Source organism: Anastrepha ludens, chromosome X, assembly GCF_028408465.1.
Source record: "Anastrepha ludens isolate Willacy chromosome X, idAnaLude1.1, whole genome shotgun sequence".
Taxonomy (NCBI): Eukaryota; Metazoa; Arthropoda; class Insecta; order Diptera; family Tephritidae; genus Anastrepha; species Anastrepha ludens.
The window spans coordinates 91,719,659-91,742,565 of NC_071503.1; the positions used below are offsets into that span (position 1 = coordinate 91,719,659).

Below are 22,907 nucleotides of genomic sequence, written 5' to 3' on the forward strand. Positions count from 1 at the left end.
GGGCGGCTGTGAGAGCAGGGCTCTGCAGCAAGGGGCAGCGTAGTCGCGCGTCCATTCACGGATGGTGCACATCCGAAAGTGGCACCAGCCTTTACAAGAATTGAGCTTAACCGATGTCAGGTTCCGAGGAACCCTGGTCTGACCCACGGAGCAGACTGTGCGGGGGACTAAGAGCTGCTAGTTTGTCCCGCACTAGAGTTGGAGCAAGAGGGTTGTGGGTCTGAGTTGAGGGAGCTGTGTTGCGATTGACTCCTTATCGTTAAGGTTTGATTTGTGGCGGCAGTTTGGAGTGCCGGCACATTCGACGGTAAAACTGGCAAAAAAGCGGTAAAAACTAACAATTGTTGTTGTTGCATCAAAAGCCATTCAATCTATTGAAAAGTTGCTTGTAGTTAAACTTTGAAGTTTCTGCATCACTGAAATTAGTTAATTATTTTTTAATACTTGTAAAGGGTGGTTACATTTCAAGGGCCGATGTTGAATGTAAACCACACCTAAACGTCAAGTTTTTTTCTGCATTTCATTTGACATTTTTCAGTCTCAGATTAATTGAATTTGAACCATGGAAACATATATAATCAAACAACGCGTTAAAGTTATTCAGGCCTATTATGAAAACGGGCGTTCAAATCAAAATGCATATCGCGCACTTCGTGAAGAAAATCATCTTCAGTGATGAGGCACATTTTCACCTCAGTGGATTCGTCAATAAGCAGAATTGCCGCATTTGGGCGAATGATTATCCAAGAGTGATTGCCAAAAACCAATGCACCCACAAAGAGTGACTGTGGGCTGGCGGCATCATTGGGTAGTATTTTATCCAAAATGAGGCCGGTCAGGCAATTGTGTTCGCTATCGTGAGATGACAACGAGCTTTTTATGACCCGAATTGGAAGATATGGATATGGACGATATCTGGTTTCAACAGGACGGTGCCAGTTGTCACACAGCTTACGAAACAATGGCTCTCTTGTGCGAAAAATTAGATGGCCAAATAATCTCACGTCGCGGCGATGTCAATTGGCCGCCAAGGTCATGAGATTTGACACCGTTGGACTTATTTCTTTGGGGTTATTTGATAGAAAAGGACTCCGACGATAAGCCAGCAACAATTCAAGAGCTGAAGGATGAGATAATTCGGCACATTAACGACATAGAACCTCAATTATGCCTCAGCGTCATCGAAAATTCGGACCATCGGATGGAGGTGTGCCGGCGACCATTTGGCCGATACTTTGTTCCATACGTAATTGAGCCATACTAATAAAATAAAAAAAATTGTATTTCATTGAAAAACAACACCGGCTCTTGAAACTTAACCACAATTTATAACACACATTTTTGTTTAAGTTCGCCCTTATGTCAAATGTGCCAAGCTACGTTCAGCAGGAATCTGTATTAACCTTTATTAATTTCTATGGTGAAAAATTTTTGCTGCAGTTTCTGTTCTTGCTACATTCTGTCAAAAAAATATCGGGAATTGTTCATTTAAAAAGCGCGCGTTACACATATGCCTAAATTTTTTCGATGGCATATTGGTACAACTGTCCTCTATAGTGTCGCACAATTTGAGCGTAGTCTGTCAAATAGCTTGTTTTTGGCAATTAATTATATCAGTCAACCGCAGGTGTACTCTGCGATTTTCACTATGTCTAAAAATATCAAACAAAGAATTTGTCTTAAATTTTGTGTTGTGAGCGGGATTTCGTGTGCCGAATCGTTGAAAATGTTGCAGAAAGCCTATGGCGAGTGTGCTTAACCATAAACACGTGCCTACGAGTGATATATGGCTTTGGCAAAGGGCCGAGAAGTCGTGGAAGATTTGTCCCGATCTGTTCATCCATCAACGTCTTCAACGGATGAAAACGTCGACAAGGTCAAGGAAATGGTGTTTGATAACCATCACCAAGTCGAGCAAAAGGGAAAGTCATGATATTTTGCACTCGAAATTCATTCCAAATTTGTATTGCAGTTTCTCTATTGTTTTTTTTTTATGATTTTATTTTCACTTGACACTCTTTTGACATCTTTTTTGAGTTAAATTTCATTTGGGTTAAATTTATTGTAATTTTCGTTAGCTGTTAAAAGTTGTTAAACATTAAAGGGCGAATGGTAGAGAATATCAGAAAATGATAATTTTTAAAAATTAAGAGCTGTTATTTTTATATTCGAAGAAAATTATAAATGATCGGATGTTTATATCATTATAAAGAGGAAGGTATGGCATTAATAATGGAAAATAACATCAGGCAAATGACCACCACGACCACGCTTAAGGACAATATCCTTTTCATGAAATTTTCCATAACCGGATTGCAAAGTGGCTGCCCCATGTCATCGATAGCCTCACGAATTCCCTCTTTGAGGTCTTGAATCGCCACTAGGCTGTTGGCGTAGACCTTCTCTTTCACGTCGCCCCAAAGAAAAAAATTACAAGGTGTTAAATCACAAGATCTCGGTGGCCAATTGTGATCACCTCTCCGAGAGATAAAACGGTCCGGAAATTTTTCCCGTAAAAGATCAATGGTTTCGTTGCTTGTGTGGCAGGTAGCGCCGTCTGAAAACAAACGTGGTTACAAATAGCGAAAAGGTTAATTTATTGAGTAGATTTGAAAAATTTCAACTATTTAGTGTAAATACATTTTATTTAAAAGGAGGATGAATCTAATATATCAAGTCCAATCTGATTCGCTTTTGTGTATGAATTGCAACCGACATTTTGTAAAAAAACTAGCCAACCAACCAAAAAACATCGCGATGTTATGAAAACCCGCTATATGCAATTTGTGTACTAAACAAAGAAGTTCGTTAAAAGACATGGTAACTATGTATGTTTTTTTAACTGACCAGAAATTTTTTTACTCAGCCAAAATGTGACTTTTTAGAAAAATACTATATAAAGAGTTTTTCAATAAGGGCGGGTAGATGTTGAAATGGAATAAAATGGCGTTTGCTGTGTGGCACGTAGCGTCGTCCTGCTGGAACCACATGTCGTCTAGGTACATACATATGGTTCAATATGGGCCATAAGAAATTGGTTATCATCGTTGTGTAGCGCTCGCTGTTGACGGTAACTTTTTGAGGATGCATTATCACCTGGTGAACCTCGTGTGGATTGGTGTCGTCCCATATACGGTAATTTTGTTTGTTAACACAGCCATTCATCGAAAAATGCGTCTCGTCACTAAAGATGATTTTTCGCCCAAAACTGGGGTTCTCTTCCAAACGATTCGAAGCCCAGTCAGCGAACAAACGGCGTTGTCTATGGTCATCAACTTTGAGCTCCTGGGTCAGTTGGATCTTGTACGGGTGTAGGCCCAAGTTCCGACGCAAAATTCGCCAAGTTGAAGTCTGCGAAAGGCCAAGTTCTTGTGCACGGCGAGGAGTAGGCTGCCTCGGGTTCTGCTGTACACTTTCACGGACCGCGGCAATGCTCTCGGCTGATCTTGCGTTCCTTGAACGTACGGGTGTTGGCTGATTGTTTACTGACCCGGTCGTTTCAAATTTGGCCACCAAACGTTGAAGAGTCGACTTTGAAGGGCCACCACGTCTACCGAAAAATGGCCGCAATGCGCGCAACGTTTGATGATTTGGCATAAACAACTGAATATCAAACAAAAGATTTGACAGATGTCACCAAAACAAAATGGCTGCCACAGGGCGCCAAAATCGACCCGCACCAATTGAAAAACCCTTTACAAGGTGAAGTCCAAAATAAACAAGAATGAGCTAAAATAGAAACGGTAGGAGCTTTGTTCTGAGTTTATTTATTCAAAATGGTCCCCCTTGGCCTCGATACACTGTTTTGAGAGATCTAACAGCTTATCGAAAGAATGTTTCAGTTCATTGACCGGAATGTCCTTCAGGATGTCGGTACAAGCCTTGTGGATGACCTCTACGGACGCAAAACGTTTTCGTTTATTGACTAAATGCAATTTTCCGAATAGATAGAAGTTACAGGGAGCCATATCAAGTAAATACGGTGAGTTATTGATGGGTAAAATGCGATTTCTAGTCAAAAAATTACTCGCAAGAGTGGATCGCTGAGATGGTGCATTAGCATGCAATAAGTGCCAGCTTCCTCCTTCGCGGTATTGTTAAAAGCAGTTTAAATTAACCTTCGTCACTCTAAATTAGTTACCGATAACCCTCCGTGAGGAGGGCATCGATGCCTGCTTGGATGCGACGCGAATGCCAGACACACCATTTGGAGCAGCAGCGAGATCAATGAACGAGTCTCTATTTGATTTCATATTTAGCCGTAATTTACTTACCTGGAACATGGGAAATACCCCAACTTTTGTTTTCTCGGCATCGGAAACCTCAAGAGGTTGGGAGGAAGTTCTTGATATTTCTCTTTCCTAAGGAACAACTGGATTTGCATGTCAGACGCTTAGAGAGGTTCTATCAGACTGCCTTTAAAGTGACCTGTCCAATACCCTTTAGCAAGAAAGACTTTCCCTGGTGGAGTAAGACGCTGACCGACTTGAAGGAGAAGGTTAGGAGAGTCTTCAATAAATATTATCAAATAAGAAACTTTCAAGATTACCGAGTAACTTTGAAAGAGTATAAGAAAACCATTAGAGATGCGAAGCGCAATTTTTAGAAAGAGTACTGCGAATCCATTGAATCCGTAAAAGACTCGGCCAGACTCAGCAGGGTCCTCTCAAAGGACCACTCTTGTAAAACTTTTGTCAAAAGAGAGAATGGGGTGGGCTGAATCTGCAGGCGAATCTTTAAAAATTCTTGTTGATTCCTATTTCCCGCAAAACTCTATTGCTCCAGACTGTAACGAAGGCGCAACTCGGCGGGAGAAGCTACCTGCGATGTCCCTGACATCTGTCCTGCCCGTCAACAGAATAAACTGGGCAATCGATAGCTTTTCCCCTTCCAAATCTACGATGGTATCATGAAAAATGTATTCGAACATGTATAATTGCTCTTTGTATGGTATGCCTCGTTAACTCTACTATCAGCCTGTTCGTTACCTTTGATGCCGAAACCCACACAATTTTTCTAAAACCTTTTCTCTGTGTGGGTGCTTTTGTTTTTTCCACGTTGGGAGTTTCTGTGATTGTTGATTTGCTGTCACTGCAAATTATGCATTTATGGTTTCGTCAGGAAACAAAGGGTACTACTCCAAGTATCGGAGAAGCTACGGCTGTGAAAATTGACCAGGTACTTGATAAAACTCAAAGAGTCATGTGGCACCTGTCTCGTTTGTTATCGCAAACGAAGTACAGGTTTTTGATTCGTCAGTAAATAATGTTTGGCAGTCTGGTTTCAAAGAAGTTACAGTTTCCAGATATGTATAATTGCTTGTATTCATCGGAGCTAGTAAAAGTTTTTTGATGGTGTTGTAAGTTATTTACGATGAGATGAGTTTTCTACGCGAATAGGTGACAATGTGTTCTTCAAACCATTGTAAAATGGATATATTCCATGCGCCCTGAGAGACCGTCAGGGCCAAGCAAGGGTGTCCCAAGTGGGTGTTCTCTCTCCGCTGCTGTGATGCTTAGTCATAGACTCTCCACTAGCGGAGATGCAGGAACTCGGTTTTCATGTCCTAGCATATGCGGACGATGTTTGTGCGCTAACATCGGATAAATCTCTAAGGAGACTTTGCACGAAAGTGCAGAGGACTCTTAACAAAATCGATGACTGGTGTATGAGACAAGGTCTTTCCGTTAATCCGAACAAAACAGTCATAGTCTTGTTTACGAGAAAATGGAAGCTGGATGGACTCAGTCTTCCAACACTGAAAGGTGTGACACTTGGTCTTTCCGATGAAGTTAAATATCTAGGAGTAATCTTGGATAAGAAGCTGACTAGGGAGACACACGTTTTACTGAAGGTGAATCGCGAATTATGGATTTTTCAGCAATCCGGCAGAGCCTTTGGTAAAACCTGGGGTCTGAAACCTGCTATGGTCCTATGGATATACACAGCACTTATCAGACCAATCATCACTTACGCTTCTGTGGTCTGGTGGCGACGGAGCATGGTTAAGTCCACAATCCGGGAACTATACAGGCTACAAAGAAGTGTAGGTCTATGCATCACGGGTGCCATGAGTACAACCTCTGGTGATGCCCTAAATGCTATGCTTGATTTGATCTTAAGATACAAAAGGAAGCAATAAAAGTAATGTGTAGACTCCATGAACATGGTTTCTGGCACGAAGACGGAACCTCGGGACACAGATGTCTTTTAGTTGCTATAAGGCACTTAAAAACGACCTGATACTCACAGTTTCATTTGGAAGGAAATTTGATGTCAGATGGGTACCGATGGGTAAAAGAACGAAATGGGGTCTGGAACCGGATGGTAACTAAACGATAGTAATAAATATCACTATGGTATAGGGGAAATGGCAACTGTTTTTCCAATGGAAGTTTTTGCCACCCTGAATGTAGCCGAATGGATAATCGAGAAGAAATGGAGCGGGAAACAGATTGGTGTTTTCAGTGACTGTCAGGCTGCACCAAAGGCCTTGGAGAACGCAAAGCAAACCTCAAAGATTGTTCAAGAATGTAAGAAGAAACTTAATTCTGTCGCAAGGAAACACAGACTTGTACTTATATGGGTTCCAGGACACTTCGGTGTTTAAGGAAACGAAATTGTCGACGAATTGGTCAACTGTGGATCAGCGGTGCCCCCACAGGGGCCAGAGCCAATAATCGGAATCAGTTCTGCAGGAATCATGAATTGGATCAGCGATTATGTAGGCAACCTACATAAAGAGAGATGGCAGAACTGCAAAGTGTTTTGTGACAAGTCCGAACAGAAAACTGTCAAACTTTCTACTAAAACTTAGAAGGAAAGACGTTCGGTTGATGGTCGGTATCATTACAAGACACAACCCATGGGGTCAACATAGGACCACCATTGGAATCACTGAGGACCCAGTATGCTTGTCATGCTTGGAGGAGGCGGATAGCACTGAGCACTTTCCCTGTGAGTGTCCTGCTTTCGCTGGAGCACGGCTACGAGTTTTGGGTTCCGATGTCATGAGAATGAGTAATATTCGTTCTCCAAAACTGGAGGAGATTTACAGATTTGCCAAAGAATCTGGAAAATTCTCACTGAACTAACTATCTCTATCTCTGTCTCTATTATTTCCTTTCTCTTTCTCTGATACTTTTCTCCTTCCCTCCTTGACTATCAACCCCCTTTCCAGAGCTTCAAATACAATGGGCTTTTTAGTCTGAGTGTTTTAGGAGCCACCAAATCTCCTGTTGCTCCTTGGCTCGACATTTTCAAATTTAAATTTCAAATTTCAAGCCATGAAGGCTTGAAAAAGAAAAGAAAAGCTCTGTAAGTTTAACAGTAGGGTAGGTGGAAAACCCAAATAATCGGGACAAACATTGGCCAATGAAGTTTGGCTAATGCAAACTTTGTAAGAATTATTTTTATTTGCACTTTTTCTATTTTATTTGAATGAATTTCTTAGTAAAGGCTCCAAATTATATAACAATAATCCAGGAGACTGCGCTCCAACGAAACATACAGTGATTTTACATTGGATCAGAAAAATCTTCGGAGTTTCTACAAATAAACGTAATTATTAAAAAGCTTTAGACACAATATGGTCCTCAGGCTCCATAAACGTTAGTTTCGAGGCGGAAATCAGTCTCATTTCTCCATAAACGTTAGTTTCAAGACGGAAACCAGACCCATTTCTTTGTTATTTAGTTGTTTTTAATATCTGCCATCCATTGAAATTGAAAATATAAGGACTGGTTTTCCTAAAATATCACACAACACAACATTTTTGAGGATTTAGATGTAAATGAATCACTGCGCACCACGCGTGAAAATTTACAGGGCCAATTTGAAGATTACTGCAAAACAACTTAATATCATCCGCGAACATTAAACATTCCACCTTAAGAAAATAAATTTTACCTCAGCTTATCCCCTGAGAAGTGACATACCACGCGTATACTATTACGGAGGATTTAACGCTACCCATTTTTACAAAAAGCTACCTACCAGTTAAAAAACTAGTGAAAACTTTTGAACGCGTACCCTTAATTCCGAAGGCAGAGAGTTTATTCATAAGAATAATCTGAGCAACCTTGTCAAAGGGTTTTGAAAAATTTGTATAAATAACATCAAGTTGGACTTGATCTTCAAAGGCGTTGATAAGTTAGTTGGAAATTAACGTAGGATTAGTGCTAGTAGATTTTAGTAACATAAAACCATGCAAGCATTTCGATATTGAGGATTATACCTGATAAAAAAGATTGGTTTTAAGCACGAAATCAGCTTCGAAAAAGTACTTTGTTTCACGATGGATCTGTAATGCATATTTTATTACGATCGCCTGATTTATGAATAAAAACAATTCAAGATAACTTCCAAGGATCCAAAAAACTGCGTTAGCTATACAGGGTTGCCCATATTCGACAGACCCGACGGATTTCGATGACTCTTTTGTTAAAAAGTGGTCCGAGCAATGCTCAACTGCTGAGAACGGCGATTTTGGGATGTCCTTGGCGACGCCTTGGTCGGTTTTGATTTGGCCTCTTTGGATTAGAAAGAGCATCACCAGTCGAAAACCGTTCATACAAACGTTTAATGGTGTTCTTAGAAGGCGCACTTTTCACATTATTTAATTTTTTATACGCACGTTGAGTTTCCACAATTGACTTCTTTTGTTTAATGTAAATTTCAACAATTTGGGAGCGGTCGCATGGCGTGTACTGTTCCATGGTAAAAATCTGCTTGGACTGACGCTTCCAACGCAGTATGTCATTAAGCAAGCTGACGCCTCTGTCATGTATCATGGGTTGCCAGATGGGTCCGTCGAATATTGGCAACCCTGTACATTTATTAAAAAGTTTAGCTGTTGAAAGAGATATGAAAGTTGAATGTACTTGTAACGCCAAATGGCCTATAGTTTTAATTATTAATTTAAGCAATTATCCGAAATGAATTTTTATAGTTTTAATTATTAATTTAAGTAATTATCCGAAATGAATTTATAAAATTGTTCAAAGTATATTCTGCCATAATAACACTATGTATATATGTATAAGAACATAGATAACATAACATAACATTAATTATATATGATCCGTTAGTTAAGTTTAGGCTAAGAAATCCTATATAAACATGAAGTAGAAAATAAAGAAGTCACTTGTGAATTTACAACGACGCGCTCGCTGTTTATATTTCAGGCAATTGTTGTATTCGCGCATCCCCCAAAATAACTAATCTTAAAAAGGCTTAAGAATTTTTCATGGCGCCCGAGCAGGGACATGATGCGTGAAACAGAATATAAAATTAAACAATAAACATATATGTACAAACAATAAGTGCTTTAATTAGCAACAACAATTGCCTGCGCGTTTTACATTTTTGCAAGTCCGGTTTCGCATCAAGTGCAGTGACAAAAGCAAACAAACTAACATAAAAACCACCCTCACTAAAAGGTTCAGTGACTTAATCCAAAATTAAAAAAACAAGTACATAGTGTACATACATACATAAACATATAAGGAGAGAAGCGGTATCAGCGGTAATACAGTGTCGTGTTTATGGAACATAGAGAAAAAACAAAAAAAAATCTTAAATTATAAAATATACATAAAACTAAAAACAGTAAATTAATAAATAGTGGCGGTAAAAAAGCGTGCCAAATTATCTATTTGTGCTTACAAAAAATAAAATAAAAATAAAAAAGAATAAACCAAAATACATAGTGCATAGCTGAAACAGTGCGGTACTTATATGTATATATAAACGGTCACAGTGGTATATAAATGTTTTCGGCCAAAAATAAGGCAAATTTATAAAAAACAAAAAAAAAAAAAACAAAAACCGTTAAAAAAAAAAAGAAAAAGAAACTGTGAGCCCTAAAACACATAAAACTAAAAATTACCTAAGTGCCGTAATTGGATGCCGCTAAGAATTCAGTTCTGTTCCTAAAAAAAAAAAAAAAACAGTGGAATTCACCGCTGCTTATTTGCAGTTCGTCGCCCTCATCGCTATCACTGTCCGCTGTCACAGTTCTCGCAGTTACTGCCATACTCGCCGCTGCTCTCATCGCTGTAACCGTCGCTGCTACTCTGGTCACTGCTGCTGCCGTCATCGCCCGCTGTCGCTGTAATTCCTACCGCTGGTTCTGTCGCCGCCAGGAATGACCTGCACTTGCATCCTTTGCAAAAGGAAAGTCAAGGCTTGCAATAAGCCTATACAGGTAACAAGTGCAATAAATTGAAAGTTGTGGTTGTTGTTGATAAACACTCTCAATTTTTTGCATCACCCTTTCACTTTCTTGCATATACATATACATACATATATATGTACACACTCCCATATGTGTACATGTACCATATAAACAATCATCTATACAAATATACGTATATAAAACTCCGCGAAAGTGAAACAAGGGTACGTTGGGATTTGATAATAAAGGGTGTGACCTTAAATGCGAAATCGTCAATAAATTTAAAAAACAAAATTAAATAAATTGAATACCTTTTTTTCGAACAAGAAGTTCAATTGAATTAAAATTATTATAAAGTGAAATAAATTTATCGTATTGTAAATACGGATTATTTACAAGGAAACAATTCAAACAAAAATCGATTTTTCGCAAATTTGTTGAACAATTTTCGTAGTGTTGTGCTACTGTGCTTGCTCATCCTTTCGTGGCCTGACCACAGCCTTGTCCAACAGCTATTTTTCGTTTTTCTGATTGAGATTTGTGCAGGCTATTCAGCCATCTTTTCGTTTTCGTTTTTTCAGCCACAAACTCTCACAGATATTTTTTCGTTTCTGTGGACATTGAGCAAATTTTTGGGGAGTTTAAATAATTTAACTCAAAATGAGCAAGCCAAAGACAGCAGTTCCAAGTCTCTCTCCAAGTAAGGAGATTATGGAATTGAAATCACTAAAGCGCCAGCGAACTGCTGCGAAAAATAGTATAGTGCGCATAAAAACGGGTCTCCTCGATAAAACAATGTCGTTAGATCCAATTGAATTGGAGTGTCGACTGGACATTTTGAACTCTCATAGCGATAAGCTAATGAAGTGTCAGTCGAAAATTGAAGAAATCGACGAGGAAGACATAGCCCGTGGGGAGTTAGAGGACCTAATAGTGGAAACTAAGTCCGTTATAAAATCTATTCTGGCGAGAAATAAATCGTCAATAGCCGAAATATCCTTTGTTGCACCTCACAGCTCGCGACTACCGAAAATGTTGCTACCTAAATTTAAAGGGGAATATTCAGAATTTAAAAATTTTATGAGTCTGTTCGAGAGTTTGGTGCACAACGATCCTACAATCCCAGACATTGAAAAATTTAATCACTTAGTTAACTGTCTGTCTGGTGAAGCTTTGGGAGCGGTAAAGGCCTTCCAAATGTCGGACGAAAATTATTCGAAGGCGTTGGCTAGTCTCAAAAAAGTTTACGACAATAAATGCTTAATATTTTTGGACACAACTTCCAAACTTTTTGAACTGCCAACTATCCCAAAGCCATCTGCGCTTTCATTGCGCACAATGATTGATACAGTGTCGGCTGTTTACGACTCGTTGCTGTCGTTAGGTGACGAGAAAAACATAACAAACGCTATCATAATTCATCTGGTAATGTCAAAAGTTGACACCGTTACTCGGTCAAAGTGGGAGGAACAGTTGGATTATGATAAGCTGCCATTATGGCGTGAGTGTGAGGCAGCATTAAATAAACGCTACCAACATTTATCTGCCGATGAAGCCTCAACGTCGAGGCTAAAGCCGTCAAGCAGTCACAGCATTCAGAAACCCCACCTTCATGCCGGAAGGACAAAAGCTGCCTTAGTGACTTCAAATATAAAACAGCCGGTGTGTCCGCACTGTAAATCAAATGATCATAGTATACCCGCGTGTCCTACTTTTAAAATTCTCTCTGCTCAGCAGCGATTTGAGTTTGCTAAATCAGTCCCCTTATGTATAAATTGTTTGCGAAAGGGGCACTCAGTTTCAAAGTGCAAAGCGGATCGGTGTCGTGTTTGCAACCGTTCGCATCACACGTTGCTGCACCAGTACCCTGTATCCTTTGCAACTGCACCACAACTTTCGACCTCGCATGCCATGCACACGACGAGTACGCCAGATCGGGTTATGTTGGCTACAGCCGTAGTCAACGTAAAAGGTAGCTCCGGAGAGTACCTTCCTGCACGAGCCTTGCTGGATTCTGGATCTCAGGTGAATTTCATGACAGAGGATTTGGCGCAGAAATTACGAATTCGTCGCGAAAGTACGACCTTAAATATTATCGGCATCGGAAATGCAACCAAAAAAGTAAGGACGAAATTAAATACGTTTGTAAAATCGCGGGTCAATAATTATGAGTTTTCGGCACAGTTTTGGATAATGCGATCCATTTCAGCCAGCCATCCAGATCGTAACGTAAATATTAATGGCTGGAAAATTCCTAAAAACATTAGCTTAGCGGACCCAGAATTTCACAAGGCTCAAAAGGTAGATCTTTTGTTAGGTGCTGAAACATTTTTCGAGCTTTTAGCTGTAGTCCAGATCAAGGCCAGCCCCAATCACCCAACACTGCAAAAGACACTTTTAGGCTGGGTTGTGTCTGGCAAATACGCCTCCAACCAACGTCCTCCTCCCACAGTCAGTAGCACATTATGCCATACTGAACAAGATCTAGCAAATATAGATTCCATTATCCAAAGGTTCTGGGCGATGGAAGAAATACCTTCAGTTTCTAGCTCAACAAAATTCACACCTGAACAAATAGAGTGTGAAAAATTTTTCGTAAAAACTACTAAAGTTTTGCCTTCAGGAAGGCTTCAAGTAAGACTGCCTTTCAAAGATGACCGTAAGTTACTCGGTAATTCCTATGAAACCGCGTCTCGGCGGTGTCAGGCCCTGGAGAGAAAGACCTTGAAAGGTCCAGAGCTTCGTCAAATGTATCTGGACTTCATGAATGAATACATCGAATTGGGTCACATGAGCCCAACAAATAATAAGATCCCGAGTGAGCCACACTACTTCATTCCGCATCAATGCGTTCTTGGGCCTGAAAGTACGACGACAAAATTACGTGTTGTTTTCGACGCATCAAGTCGTACCTCTTCTCAAATTGCGTTGAATGAAATCTTGATGGTTGGGCCGACCATTCAAGAAGAGCTGTATTCAACACTTCTTCGTTTTTGTTTGCATAAATATGCATTTACGGCGGACATTACTAAAATGTACCGCCAAATTCTCATGCACGAAGAAGATAACAACTTTCAGCTTGTAGTGTGGGGCAGCATCCCTCTGAGCCACTTCAAATCTTTCGACTTAACACCGTAACATACGGCACTGCGCCTGCTCCATTTCTCGCTACACGGTGTTTACAAATGCTCAGCTATGCCAATACACATATGTATCCACTCGGCTCAAAGGCAATAAAAAGAGATTTTTATGTAGACGACCTGCTTACAGGATCCGATAATTTCAAATCTCTAGATCTTATTAGAAGTGAGGTAGTTAAAATATTAAACTCGGCAGGATTCAATTTATCTAAGTGGTTTTCAAATCACCCATCATTTTTCGATTGTGAGAGTTCTGAGAAGGCCTTAAACTTCAATCACACAGACTCCACAAAAACACTTGGAATCCATTGGTTGCCGAAGGAAGATTTGTTTCGGTTTGTCTTAAATGACAACTTTACCAGTTTACGAGCCACTAAGCGAAACATATTATCAGTTTCGGCTCGTCTTTTCGATCCTCTTGGTTTACTTGCCCCACTAGTTACCAAAGCAAAAATCTTATTGCAAGAGCTTTGGCTGCAAAAACTAGATTGTGATGAGTCGATTCCATTGCACCTCGACACCAGCTGGGAAAATTTCAAAGCCAATCTACTGCAGCTACCATCAATAAGCATTCCTCGATTTGTACATACCGAGTCGAGTGCAAGCTGCCAGATTCATGGCTTTGCCGACGCCTCAATACGAGCGTATGGCTGCTGTATATACATACATAGCCATTCGGCTGGTGGAACGAAATGTACGCTGCTTACTGCAAAGTCTAGAGTGGCTCCGCTGAAGACTAAATCTCTTCCGCGTCTAGAGCTCTCGGCAGCCCACTTGCTGGCCAAATTATGGTCACGAATAGCGCCAATGTTGAGTCGGCCAATTGAAAATATAAACTTCTGGACAGACTCCGAAATTGTTTTGCATTGGATCAAAACGCATCCATCTGTACTACAGACCTTTGTTGCAAACAGAGGGTCCGAAATCCAAGAGTTGACGGATAAAGCTACTTGGCGACATGTGCCAACTAAGAAAAATCCCGCGGATCAAGTGTCTCGCGGTTGTAACGTGGACGAATTGAATAATTCTATCTGGTTTAGCGGTCCACAGTTCCTCCTAGAAGACCCTGCGTTATGGCCAACAAACACCTACTTCCAGCTCTCTCCAGGAGACGAAGCATTAGAGAAGAAACGGAACGCAACAGTTTTAGTTGTTTAAGCAAATGAATCACATCCAATTATGGAACTCACCAAAAGAGTATCTTCTCATCAAAAACTGCTTCGTATTGTCGCTTACATATTAAGATGGATAAAACGCATCTGCGACATTCACACAAATGCTGACGGCTGAGGATATTAAATTAAGTTTGCTCAAAGTCATTCAGGTGGTTCAACATGTTGAATATGGTGAAGAAATTATGAAACTCACCAAAGGTACCACCCTACCCTCAAGTTTGCAAAAACCCAGATAATGGGAAATTTGCCTGCCGATAGGCTTCGTGCACTACGACCCTTTCTAATATGTGTAGTAGATTTTTGTGGTCCCGTATATACTACATTAAAAATACGAGGAAGACCCCCAGTAAAAACATATATCGCAGTGTTCGTTTGTTTCACTTCAAAGGCAGTACATTTAGAACTAGTAACAGACTTGTCTTCTAATTGTTTTATTTTCGCCCTAAAAAGGTTCATTGGACGCCGAGGAATGCCGCGGAAGATATACAGCGACAACGCCACCAACTTCCTCGGCGCCGATCGCAGGCTTCGCGAGCTGAGGGATGCTTTCGAGGCCCAACAAACGGAAGTGCAGAAATACGCAACGGACGAAGGATTCACCTTCGCCTTTATACCACCCAGGGCACCGCACTTCGGCGGGTTATGGGAGGCGGCAGTGAAGTCCGCCAAACACCTTCTCGTGCGCGCAATCGGCAACGCGCTGCTCACCGCCGAAGAACTGCAGACGCTGCTCGTCGAGGTCGAGGCCGTACTCAACTCGCGTCCTCTGGTACCACTGAGTCAGGACCCGAACGATGGAGAGGCCCTAACACCAGCGCACCTACTAGTTGGGTGCCCCCTTCGAGCGCTGCCACCAGCCCAAGTATCGATGGACCCAATGCGTTGCTGCGACAGATGGCAACTTGTCTGTTGTCTCAAGCAACAGTTTTGGCGACTGGGGTCCAGGAACTACCTGTTGGGTCTTCAACAGAGGAGCAAGTGGTTGCATCCGAAGCGCAACCTCGAGCTGAACGACCTCGTCCTGGTTCAGGAAGACAACACACCCCCGCAGCAATGGGTGCTCGGCCGCGTCGCCGCAATCGTAACAGGGCAAGACGGCAAGGTCCGCGTAGCAGACGTGGCAACCAAAGCGGGCGTAATTAAACGCCCCGTTCACAAGCTCGACGTACTGCCATCAGACGTTGAAGGACCATGAGCCTTTCAAGGTGGCCGGTGTTACGCCAAATGGCCTATAGTTTTAATTATTAATTATTAAGCAATTATCCGAAATGAATTTTTATAGTTTTAATTATTAATTTAAGTAATTATCCGAAATGAATTTATAAAATTGTTCAAAGTATATTCTGCCATAATAACACTATGTATATATGTATAAGAACATAGATAACATAACATAACATTAATTATATATGATCCGTTAGTTAAGTATAGGCTAAGAAATCCTATATAAACATGAAGTAGAAAATAAAGAAGTCACTTGTGAATTTACAACGACGCGCTCGCTGTTTATATTTCAGGCAATTGTTGTATTCGCGCATCCCCCAAAATAACTAATCTTAAAAAGGCTTAAGAATTTTTCATGGCGCCCGAGCAGGGACATGATGCGTGAAACAGAATATAAAATTAAACAATAAACATATATGTACAAACAATAAGTGCTTTAATTAGCAACAACAATTGCCTGCGCGTTTTACATTTTTGCAAGTCCGGTTTCGCATCAAGTGCAGTGACAAAAGCAAACAAACTAACATAAAAACCACCCTCACTAAAAGGTTCAGTGACTTAATCCAAAATTAAAAAAACAAGTACATAGTGTACATACATACATAAACATATAAGGAGAGAAGCGGTATCAGCGGTAATACAGTGTCGTGTTTATGGAACATAGAGAAAAAACAAAAAAAAATCTTAAATTATAAAATATACATAAAACTAAAAACAGTAAATTAATAAATAGTGGCGGTAAAAAAGCGTGCCAAATTATCTATTTGTGCTTACAAAAAAAAAAAATAAAAATAAAAAAGAATAAACCAAAATACATAGTGCATAGCTGAAACAGTGCGGTACTTATATGTATATATAAACGGTCACAGTGGTATATAAATGTTTTCGGCCAAAAATAAGGCAAATTTATAAAAAACAAAAAAAAAAAAAACAAAAACCGTTAAAAAAAAAAAGAAAAAGAAACTGTGAGCCCTAAAACACATAAAACTAAAAATTACCTAAGTGCCGTAATTGGATGCCGCTAAGAATTCAGTTCTGTTCCTAAAAAAAAAAAAAAAACAGTGGAATTCACCGCTGCTTATTTGCAGTTCGTCGCCCTCATCGCTATCACTGTCCGCTGTCACAGTTCTCGCAGTTACTGCCATACTCGCCGCTGCTCTCATCGCTGTAACCGTCGCTGCTACTCTGGTCACTGCTGCTGCCGTCATCGCCCGCTGTCGCTGTAATTCCTACCGCTGGTTCTGTCGCCGCCAGGAATGACCTGCACTTGCATCCTTTGCAAAAGGAAAGTCAAGGCTTGCAATAAGCCTATACAGGTAACAAGTGCAATAAATTGAAAGTTGTGGTTGTTGTTGATAAACACTCTCAATTTTTTGCATCACCCTTTCACTTTCTTGCATATACATATACATACATATATATGTACACACTCCCATATGTGTACATGTACCATATAAACAATCATCTATACAAATATACGTATATAAAACTCCGCGAAAGTGAAACAAGGGTACGTTGGGATTTGATAATAAAGGGTGTGACCTTAAATGCGAAATCGTCAATAAATTTAAAAAACAAAATTAAATAAATTGAATACCTTTTTTTCGAACAAGAAGTTCAATTGAATTAAAATTATTATAAAGTGAAATAAATTTATCGTATTGTAAATACGGATTATTTACAAGGAAACAATTCAAACAAAAATCGATTTTTCGCAAATTTGTTGAACAATTTTCGTAGTGTTGTGCTACTGTGCTTGCTCATCCTTTCGTGGCCTGACCACAGCCTTGTCCAACAGCTATTTTTCGTTTTTCTGATTGAGATTTGTGCAGGCTATTCAGCCATCTTTTCGTTTTCGTTTTTTCAGCCACAAACTCTCACAGATATTTTTTCGTTTCTGTGGACATTGAGCAAATTTTTGGGGAGTTTAAATAATTTAACTCAAAATGAGCAAGCCAAAGACAGCAGTTCCAAGTCTCTCTCCAAGTAAGGAGATTATGGAATTGAAATCACTAAAGCGCCAGCGAACTGCTGCGAAAAATAGTATAGTGCGCATAAAAACGGGTCTCCTCGATAAAACAATGTCGTTAGATCCAATTGAATTGGAGTGTCGACTGGACATTTTGAACTCTCATAGCGATAAGCTAATGAAGTGTCAGTCGAAAATTGAAGAAATCGACGAGGAAGACATAGCCCGTGGGGAGTTAGAGGACCTAATAGTGGAAACTAAGTCCGTTATAAAATCTATTCTGGCGAGAAATAAATCGTCAATAGCCGAAATATCCTTTGTTGCACCTCACAGCTCGCGACTACCGAAAATGTTGCTACCTAAATTTAAAGGGGAATATTCAGAATTTAAAAATTTTATGAGTCTGTTCGAGAGTTTGGTGCACAACGATCCTACAATCCCAGACATTGAAAAATTTAATCACTTAGTTAACTGTCTGTCTGGTGAAGCTTTGGGAGCGGTAAAGGCCTTCCAAATGTCGGACGAAAATTATTCGAAGGCGTTGGCTAGTCTCAAAAAAGTTTACGACAATAAATGCTTAATATTTTTGGACACAACTTCCAAACTTTTTGAACTGCCAACTATCCCAAAGCCATCTGCGCTTTCATTGCGCACAATGATTGATACAGTGTCGGCTGTTTACGACTCGTTGCTGTCGTTAGGTGACGAGAAAAACATAACAAACGCTATCATAATTCATCTGGTAATGTCAAAAGTTGACACCGTTACTCGGTCAAAGTGGGAGGAACAGTTGGATTATGATAAGCTGCCATTATGGCGTGAGTGTGAGGCAGCATTAAATAAACGCTACCAACATTTATCTGCCGATGAAGCCTCAACGTCGAGGCTAAAGCCGTCAAGCAGTCACAGCATTCAGAAACCCCACCTTCATGCCGGAAGGACAAAAGCTGCCTTAGTGACTTCAAATATAAAACAGCCGGTGTGTCCGCACTGTAAATCAAATGATCATAGTATACCCGCGTGTCCTACTTTTAAAATTCTCTCTGCTCAGCAGCGATTTGAGTTTGCTAAATCAGTCCCCTTATGTATAAATTGTTTGCGAAAGGGGCACTCAGTTTCAAAGTGCAAAGCGGATCGGTGTCGTGTTTGCAACCGTTCGCATCACACGTTGCTGCACCAGTACCCTGTATCCTTTGCAACTGCACCACAACTTTCGACCTCGCATGCCATGCACACGACGAGTACGCCAGATCGGGTTATGTTGGCTACAGCCGTAGTCAACGTAAAAGGTAGCTCCGGAGAGTACCTTCCTGCACGAGCCTTGCTGGATTCTGGATCTCAGGTGAATTTCATGACAGAGGATTTGGCGCAGAAATTACGAATTCGTCGCGAAAGTACGACCTTAAATATTATCGGCATCGGAAATGCAACCAAAAAAGTAAGGACGAAATTAAATACGTTTGTAAAATCGCGGGTCAATAATTATGAGTTTTCGGCACAGTTTTGGATAATGCGATCCATTTCAGCCAGCCATCCAGATCGTAACGTAAATATTAATGGCTGGAAAATTCCTAAAAACATTAGCTTAGCGGACCCAGAATTTCACAAGGCTCAAAAGGTAGATCTTTTGTTAGGTGCTGAAACATTTTTCGAGCTTTTAGCTGTAGTCCAGATCAAGGCCAGCCCCAATCACCCAACACTGCAAAAGACACTTTTAGGCTGGGTTGTGTCTGGCAAATACGCCTCCAACCAACGTCCTCCTCCCACAGTCAGTAGCACATTATGCCATACTGAACAAGATCTAGCAAATATAGATTCCATTATCCAAAGGTTCTGGGCGATGGAAGAAATACCTTCAGTTTCTAGCTCAACAAAATTCACACCTGAACAAATAGAGTGTGAAAAATTTTTCGTAAAAACTACTAAAGTTTTGCCTTCAGGAAGGCTTCAAGTAAGACTGCCTTTCAAAGATGACCGTAAGTTACTCGGTAATTCCTATGAAACCGCGTCTCGGCGGTGTCAGGCCCTGGAGAGAAAGACCTTGAAAGATCCAGAGCTTCGTCAAATGTATCTGGACTTCATGAATGAATACATCGAATTGGGTCACATGAGCCCAACAAATAATAAGATCCCGAGTGAGCCACACTACTTCATTCCGCATCAATGCGTTCTTGGGCCTGAAAGTACGACGACAAAATTACGTGTTGTTTTCGACGCATCAAGTCGTACCTCTTCTCAAATTGCGTTGAATGAAATCTTGATGGTTGGGCCGACCATTCAAGAAGAGCTGTATTCAATACTTCTTCGTTTTTGTTTGCATAAATATGCATTTACGGCGGACATTACTAAAATGTACCGCCAAATTCTCATGCACGAAGAAGATAACAACTTTCAGCTTGTAGTGTGGGGCAGCATCGCTCTGAGCCACTTCAAATCTTTCGACTTAACACCGTAACATACGGCACTGCGCCTGCTCCATTTCTCGCTACACGGTGTTTACAAATGCTCAGCTATGCCAATACACATATGTATCCACTCGGCTCAAAGGCAATAAAAAGAGATTTTTATGTAGACGACCTGCTTACAGGATCCGATAATTTCAAATCTCTAGATCTTATTAGAAGTGAGGTAGTTAAAATATTAAACTCGGCAGGATTCAATTTATCTAAGTGGTTTTCAAATCACCCATCATTTTTCGATTGTGAGAGTTCTGAGAAGGCCTTAAACTTCAATCACACAGACTCCACAAAAACACTTGGAATCCATTGGTTGCCGAAGGAAGATTTGTTTCGGTTTGTCTTAAATGACAACTTTACCAGTTTACGAGCCACTAAGCGAAACATATTATCAGTTTCGGCTCGTCTTTTCGATCCTCTTGGTTTACTTGCCCCACTAGTTACCAAAGCAAAAATCTTATTGCAAGAGCTTTGGCTGCAAAAACTAGATTGTGATGAGTCGATTCCATTGCACCTCGACACCAGCTGGGAAAATTTCAAAGCCAATCTACTGCAGCTACCATCAATAAGCATTCCTCGATTTGTACATACCGAGTCGAGTGCAAGCTGCCAGATTCATGGCTTTGCCGACGCCTCAATACGAGCGTATGGCTGCTGTATATACATACATAGCCATTCGGCTGGTGGAACGAAATGTACGCTGCTTACTGCAAAGTCTAGAGTGGCTCCGCTGAAGACTAAATCTCTTCCGCGTCTAGAGCTCTCGGCAGCCCACTTGCTGGCCAAATTATGGTCACGAATAGCGCCAATGTTGAGTCGGCCAATTGAAAATATAAACTTCTGGACAGACTCCGAAATTGTTTTGCATTGGATCAAAACGCATCCATCTGTACTACAGACCTTTGTTGCAAACAGAGGGTCCGAAATCCAAGAGTTGACGGATAAAGCTACTTGGCGACATGTGCCAACTAAGAAAAATCCCGCGGATCAAGTGTCTCGCGGTTGTAACGTGGACGAATTGAATAATTCTATCTGGTTTAGCGGTCCACAGTTCCTCCTAGAAGACCCTGCGTTATGGCCAACAAACACCTACTTCCAGCTCTCTCCAGGAGACGAAGCATTAGAGAAGAAACGGAACGCAACAGTTTTAGTTGTTTAAGCAAATGAATCACATCCAATTATGGAACTCACCAAAAGAGTATCTTCTCATCAAAAACTGCTTCGTATTGTCGCTTACATATTAAGATGGATAAAACGCATCTGCGACATTCACACAAATGCTGACGGCTGAGGATATTAAATTAAGTTTGCTCAAAGTCATTCAGGTGGTTCAACATGTTGAATATGGTGAAGAAATTATGAAACTCACCAAAGGTACCACCCTACCCTCAAGTTTGCAAAAACCCAGATAATGGGAAATTTGCCTGCCGATAGGCTTCGTGCACTACGACCCTTTCTAATATGTGTAGTAGATTTTTGTGGTCCCGTATATACTACATTAAAAATACGAGGAAGACCCCCAGTAAAAACATATATCGCAGTGTTCGTTTGTTTCACTTCAAAGGCAGTACATTTAGAACTAGTAACAGACTTGTCTTCTAATTGTTTTATTTTCGCCCTAAAAAGGTTCATTGGACGCCGAGGAATGCCGCGGAAGATATACAGCGACAACGCCACCAACTTCCTCGGCGCCGATCGCAGGCTTCGCGAGCTGAGGGATGCTTTCGAGGCCCAACAAACGGAAGTGCAGAAATACGCAACGGACGAAGGATTCACCTTCGCCTTTATACCACCCAGGGCACCGCACTTCGGCGGGTTATGGGAGGCGGCAGTGAAGTCCGCCAAACACCTTCTCGTGCGCGCAATCGGCAACGCGCTGCTCACCGCCGAAGAACTGCAGACGCTGCTCGTCGAGGTCGAGGCCGTACTCAACTCGCGTCCTCTGGTACCACTGAGTCAGGACCCGAACGATGGAGAGGCCCTAACACCAGCGCACCTACTAGTTGGGTGCCCCCTTCGAGCGCTGCCACCAGCCCAAGTATCGATGGACCCAATGCGTTGCTGCGACAGATGGCAACTTGTCTGTTGTCTCAAGCAACAGTTTTGGCGACTGGGGTCCAGGAACTACCTGTTGGGTCTTCAACAGAGGAGCAAGTGGTTGCATCCGAAGCGCAACCTCGAGCTGAACGACCTCGTCCTGGTTCAGGAAGACAACACACCCCCGCAGCAATGGGTGCTCGGCCGCGTCGCCGCAATCGTAACAGGGCAAGACGGCAAGGTCCGCGTAGCAGACGTGGCAACCAAAGCGGGCGTAATTAAACGCCCCGTTCACAAGCTCGACGTACTGCCATCAGACGTTGAAGGACCATGAGCCTTTCAAGGTGGCCGGTGTTACGCCAAATGGCCTATAGTTTTAATTATTAATTATTAAGCAATTATCCGAAATGAATTTTTATAGTTTTAATTATTAATTTAAGTAATTATCCGAAATGAATTTATAAAATTGTTCAAAGTATATTCTGCCATAATAACACTATGTATATATGTATAAGAACATAGATAACATAACATAACATTAATTATATATGATCCGTTAGTTAAGTATAGGCTAAGAAATCCTATATAAACATGAAGTAGAAAATAAAGAAGTCACTTGTGAATTTACAACGACGCGCTCGCTGTTTATATTTCAGGCAATTGTTGTATTCGCGCATCCCCCAAAATAACTAATCTTAAAAAGGCTTAAGAATTTTTCATGGCGCCCGA

General features: G+C 41.0%; 4 protein-coding genes across 4 annotated transcripts; all 4 read left to right on the forward strand.

Annotated features, from left to right (window-relative positions):
* Positions 1 to 10,837: 10,837 nt before the first annotated feature.
* On the forward strand, positions 10,838 to 13,315 carry LOC128870346 (uncharacterized). Its single transcript, XM_054112959.1, has one exon. It carries the CDS (start codon positions 10,838 to 10,840, stop codon positions 13,313 to 13,315), a length of 2,478 nt encoding a protein of 825 aa, XP_053968934.1.
* A 1,646-nt stretch (positions 13,316 to 14,961) lies between these two features.
* Positions 14,962 to 15,687, forward strand: LOC128870347 (uncharacterized). Its single transcript, XM_054112960.1, has one exon. It carries the CDS (start codon positions 14,962 to 14,964, stop codon positions 15,685 to 15,687), a length of 726 nt encoding a protein of 241 aa, XP_053968935.1.
* Positions 15,688 to 17,662: 1,975 nt separating this feature from the next.
* On the forward strand, positions 17,663 to 20,140 carry LOC128870348 (uncharacterized). The gene has a single exon (XM_054112961.1). It carries the CDS (start codon positions 17,663 to 17,665, stop codon positions 20,138 to 20,140), a length of 2,478 nt encoding a protein of 825 aa, XP_053968936.1.
* Positions 20,141 to 21,786: 1,646 nt separating this feature from the next.
* On the forward strand, positions 21,787 to 22,512 carry LOC128870349 (uncharacterized). The gene has a single exon (XM_054112962.1). It carries the CDS (start codon positions 21,787 to 21,789, stop codon positions 22,510 to 22,512), a length of 726 nt encoding a protein of 241 aa, XP_053968937.1.
* The last annotated feature ends 395 nt before the right edge of the window (positions 22,513 to 22,907 follow it).

What these genes read in the sequence shown, in the direction of transcription:
- LOC128870346 (XM_054112959.1), top strand. Translation starts at nt 10,838, where the DNA reads ATGAGCAAGCCAAAGACAGCAGTTCCAAGTCTCTCTCCAAGTAAGGAG.
- LOC128870347 (XM_054112960.1), top strand. Translation starts at nt 14,962, where the DNA reads ATGCCGCGGAAGATATACAGCGACAACGCCACCAACTTCCTCGGCGCC.
- LOC128870348 (XM_054112961.1), top strand. Translation starts at nt 17,663, where the DNA reads ATGAGCAAGCCAAAGACAGCAGTTCCAAGTCTCTCTCCAAGTAAGGAG.
- LOC128870349 (XM_054112962.1), top strand. Translation starts at nt 21,787, where the DNA reads ATGCCGCGGAAGATATACAGCGACAACGCCACCAACTTCCTCGGCGCC.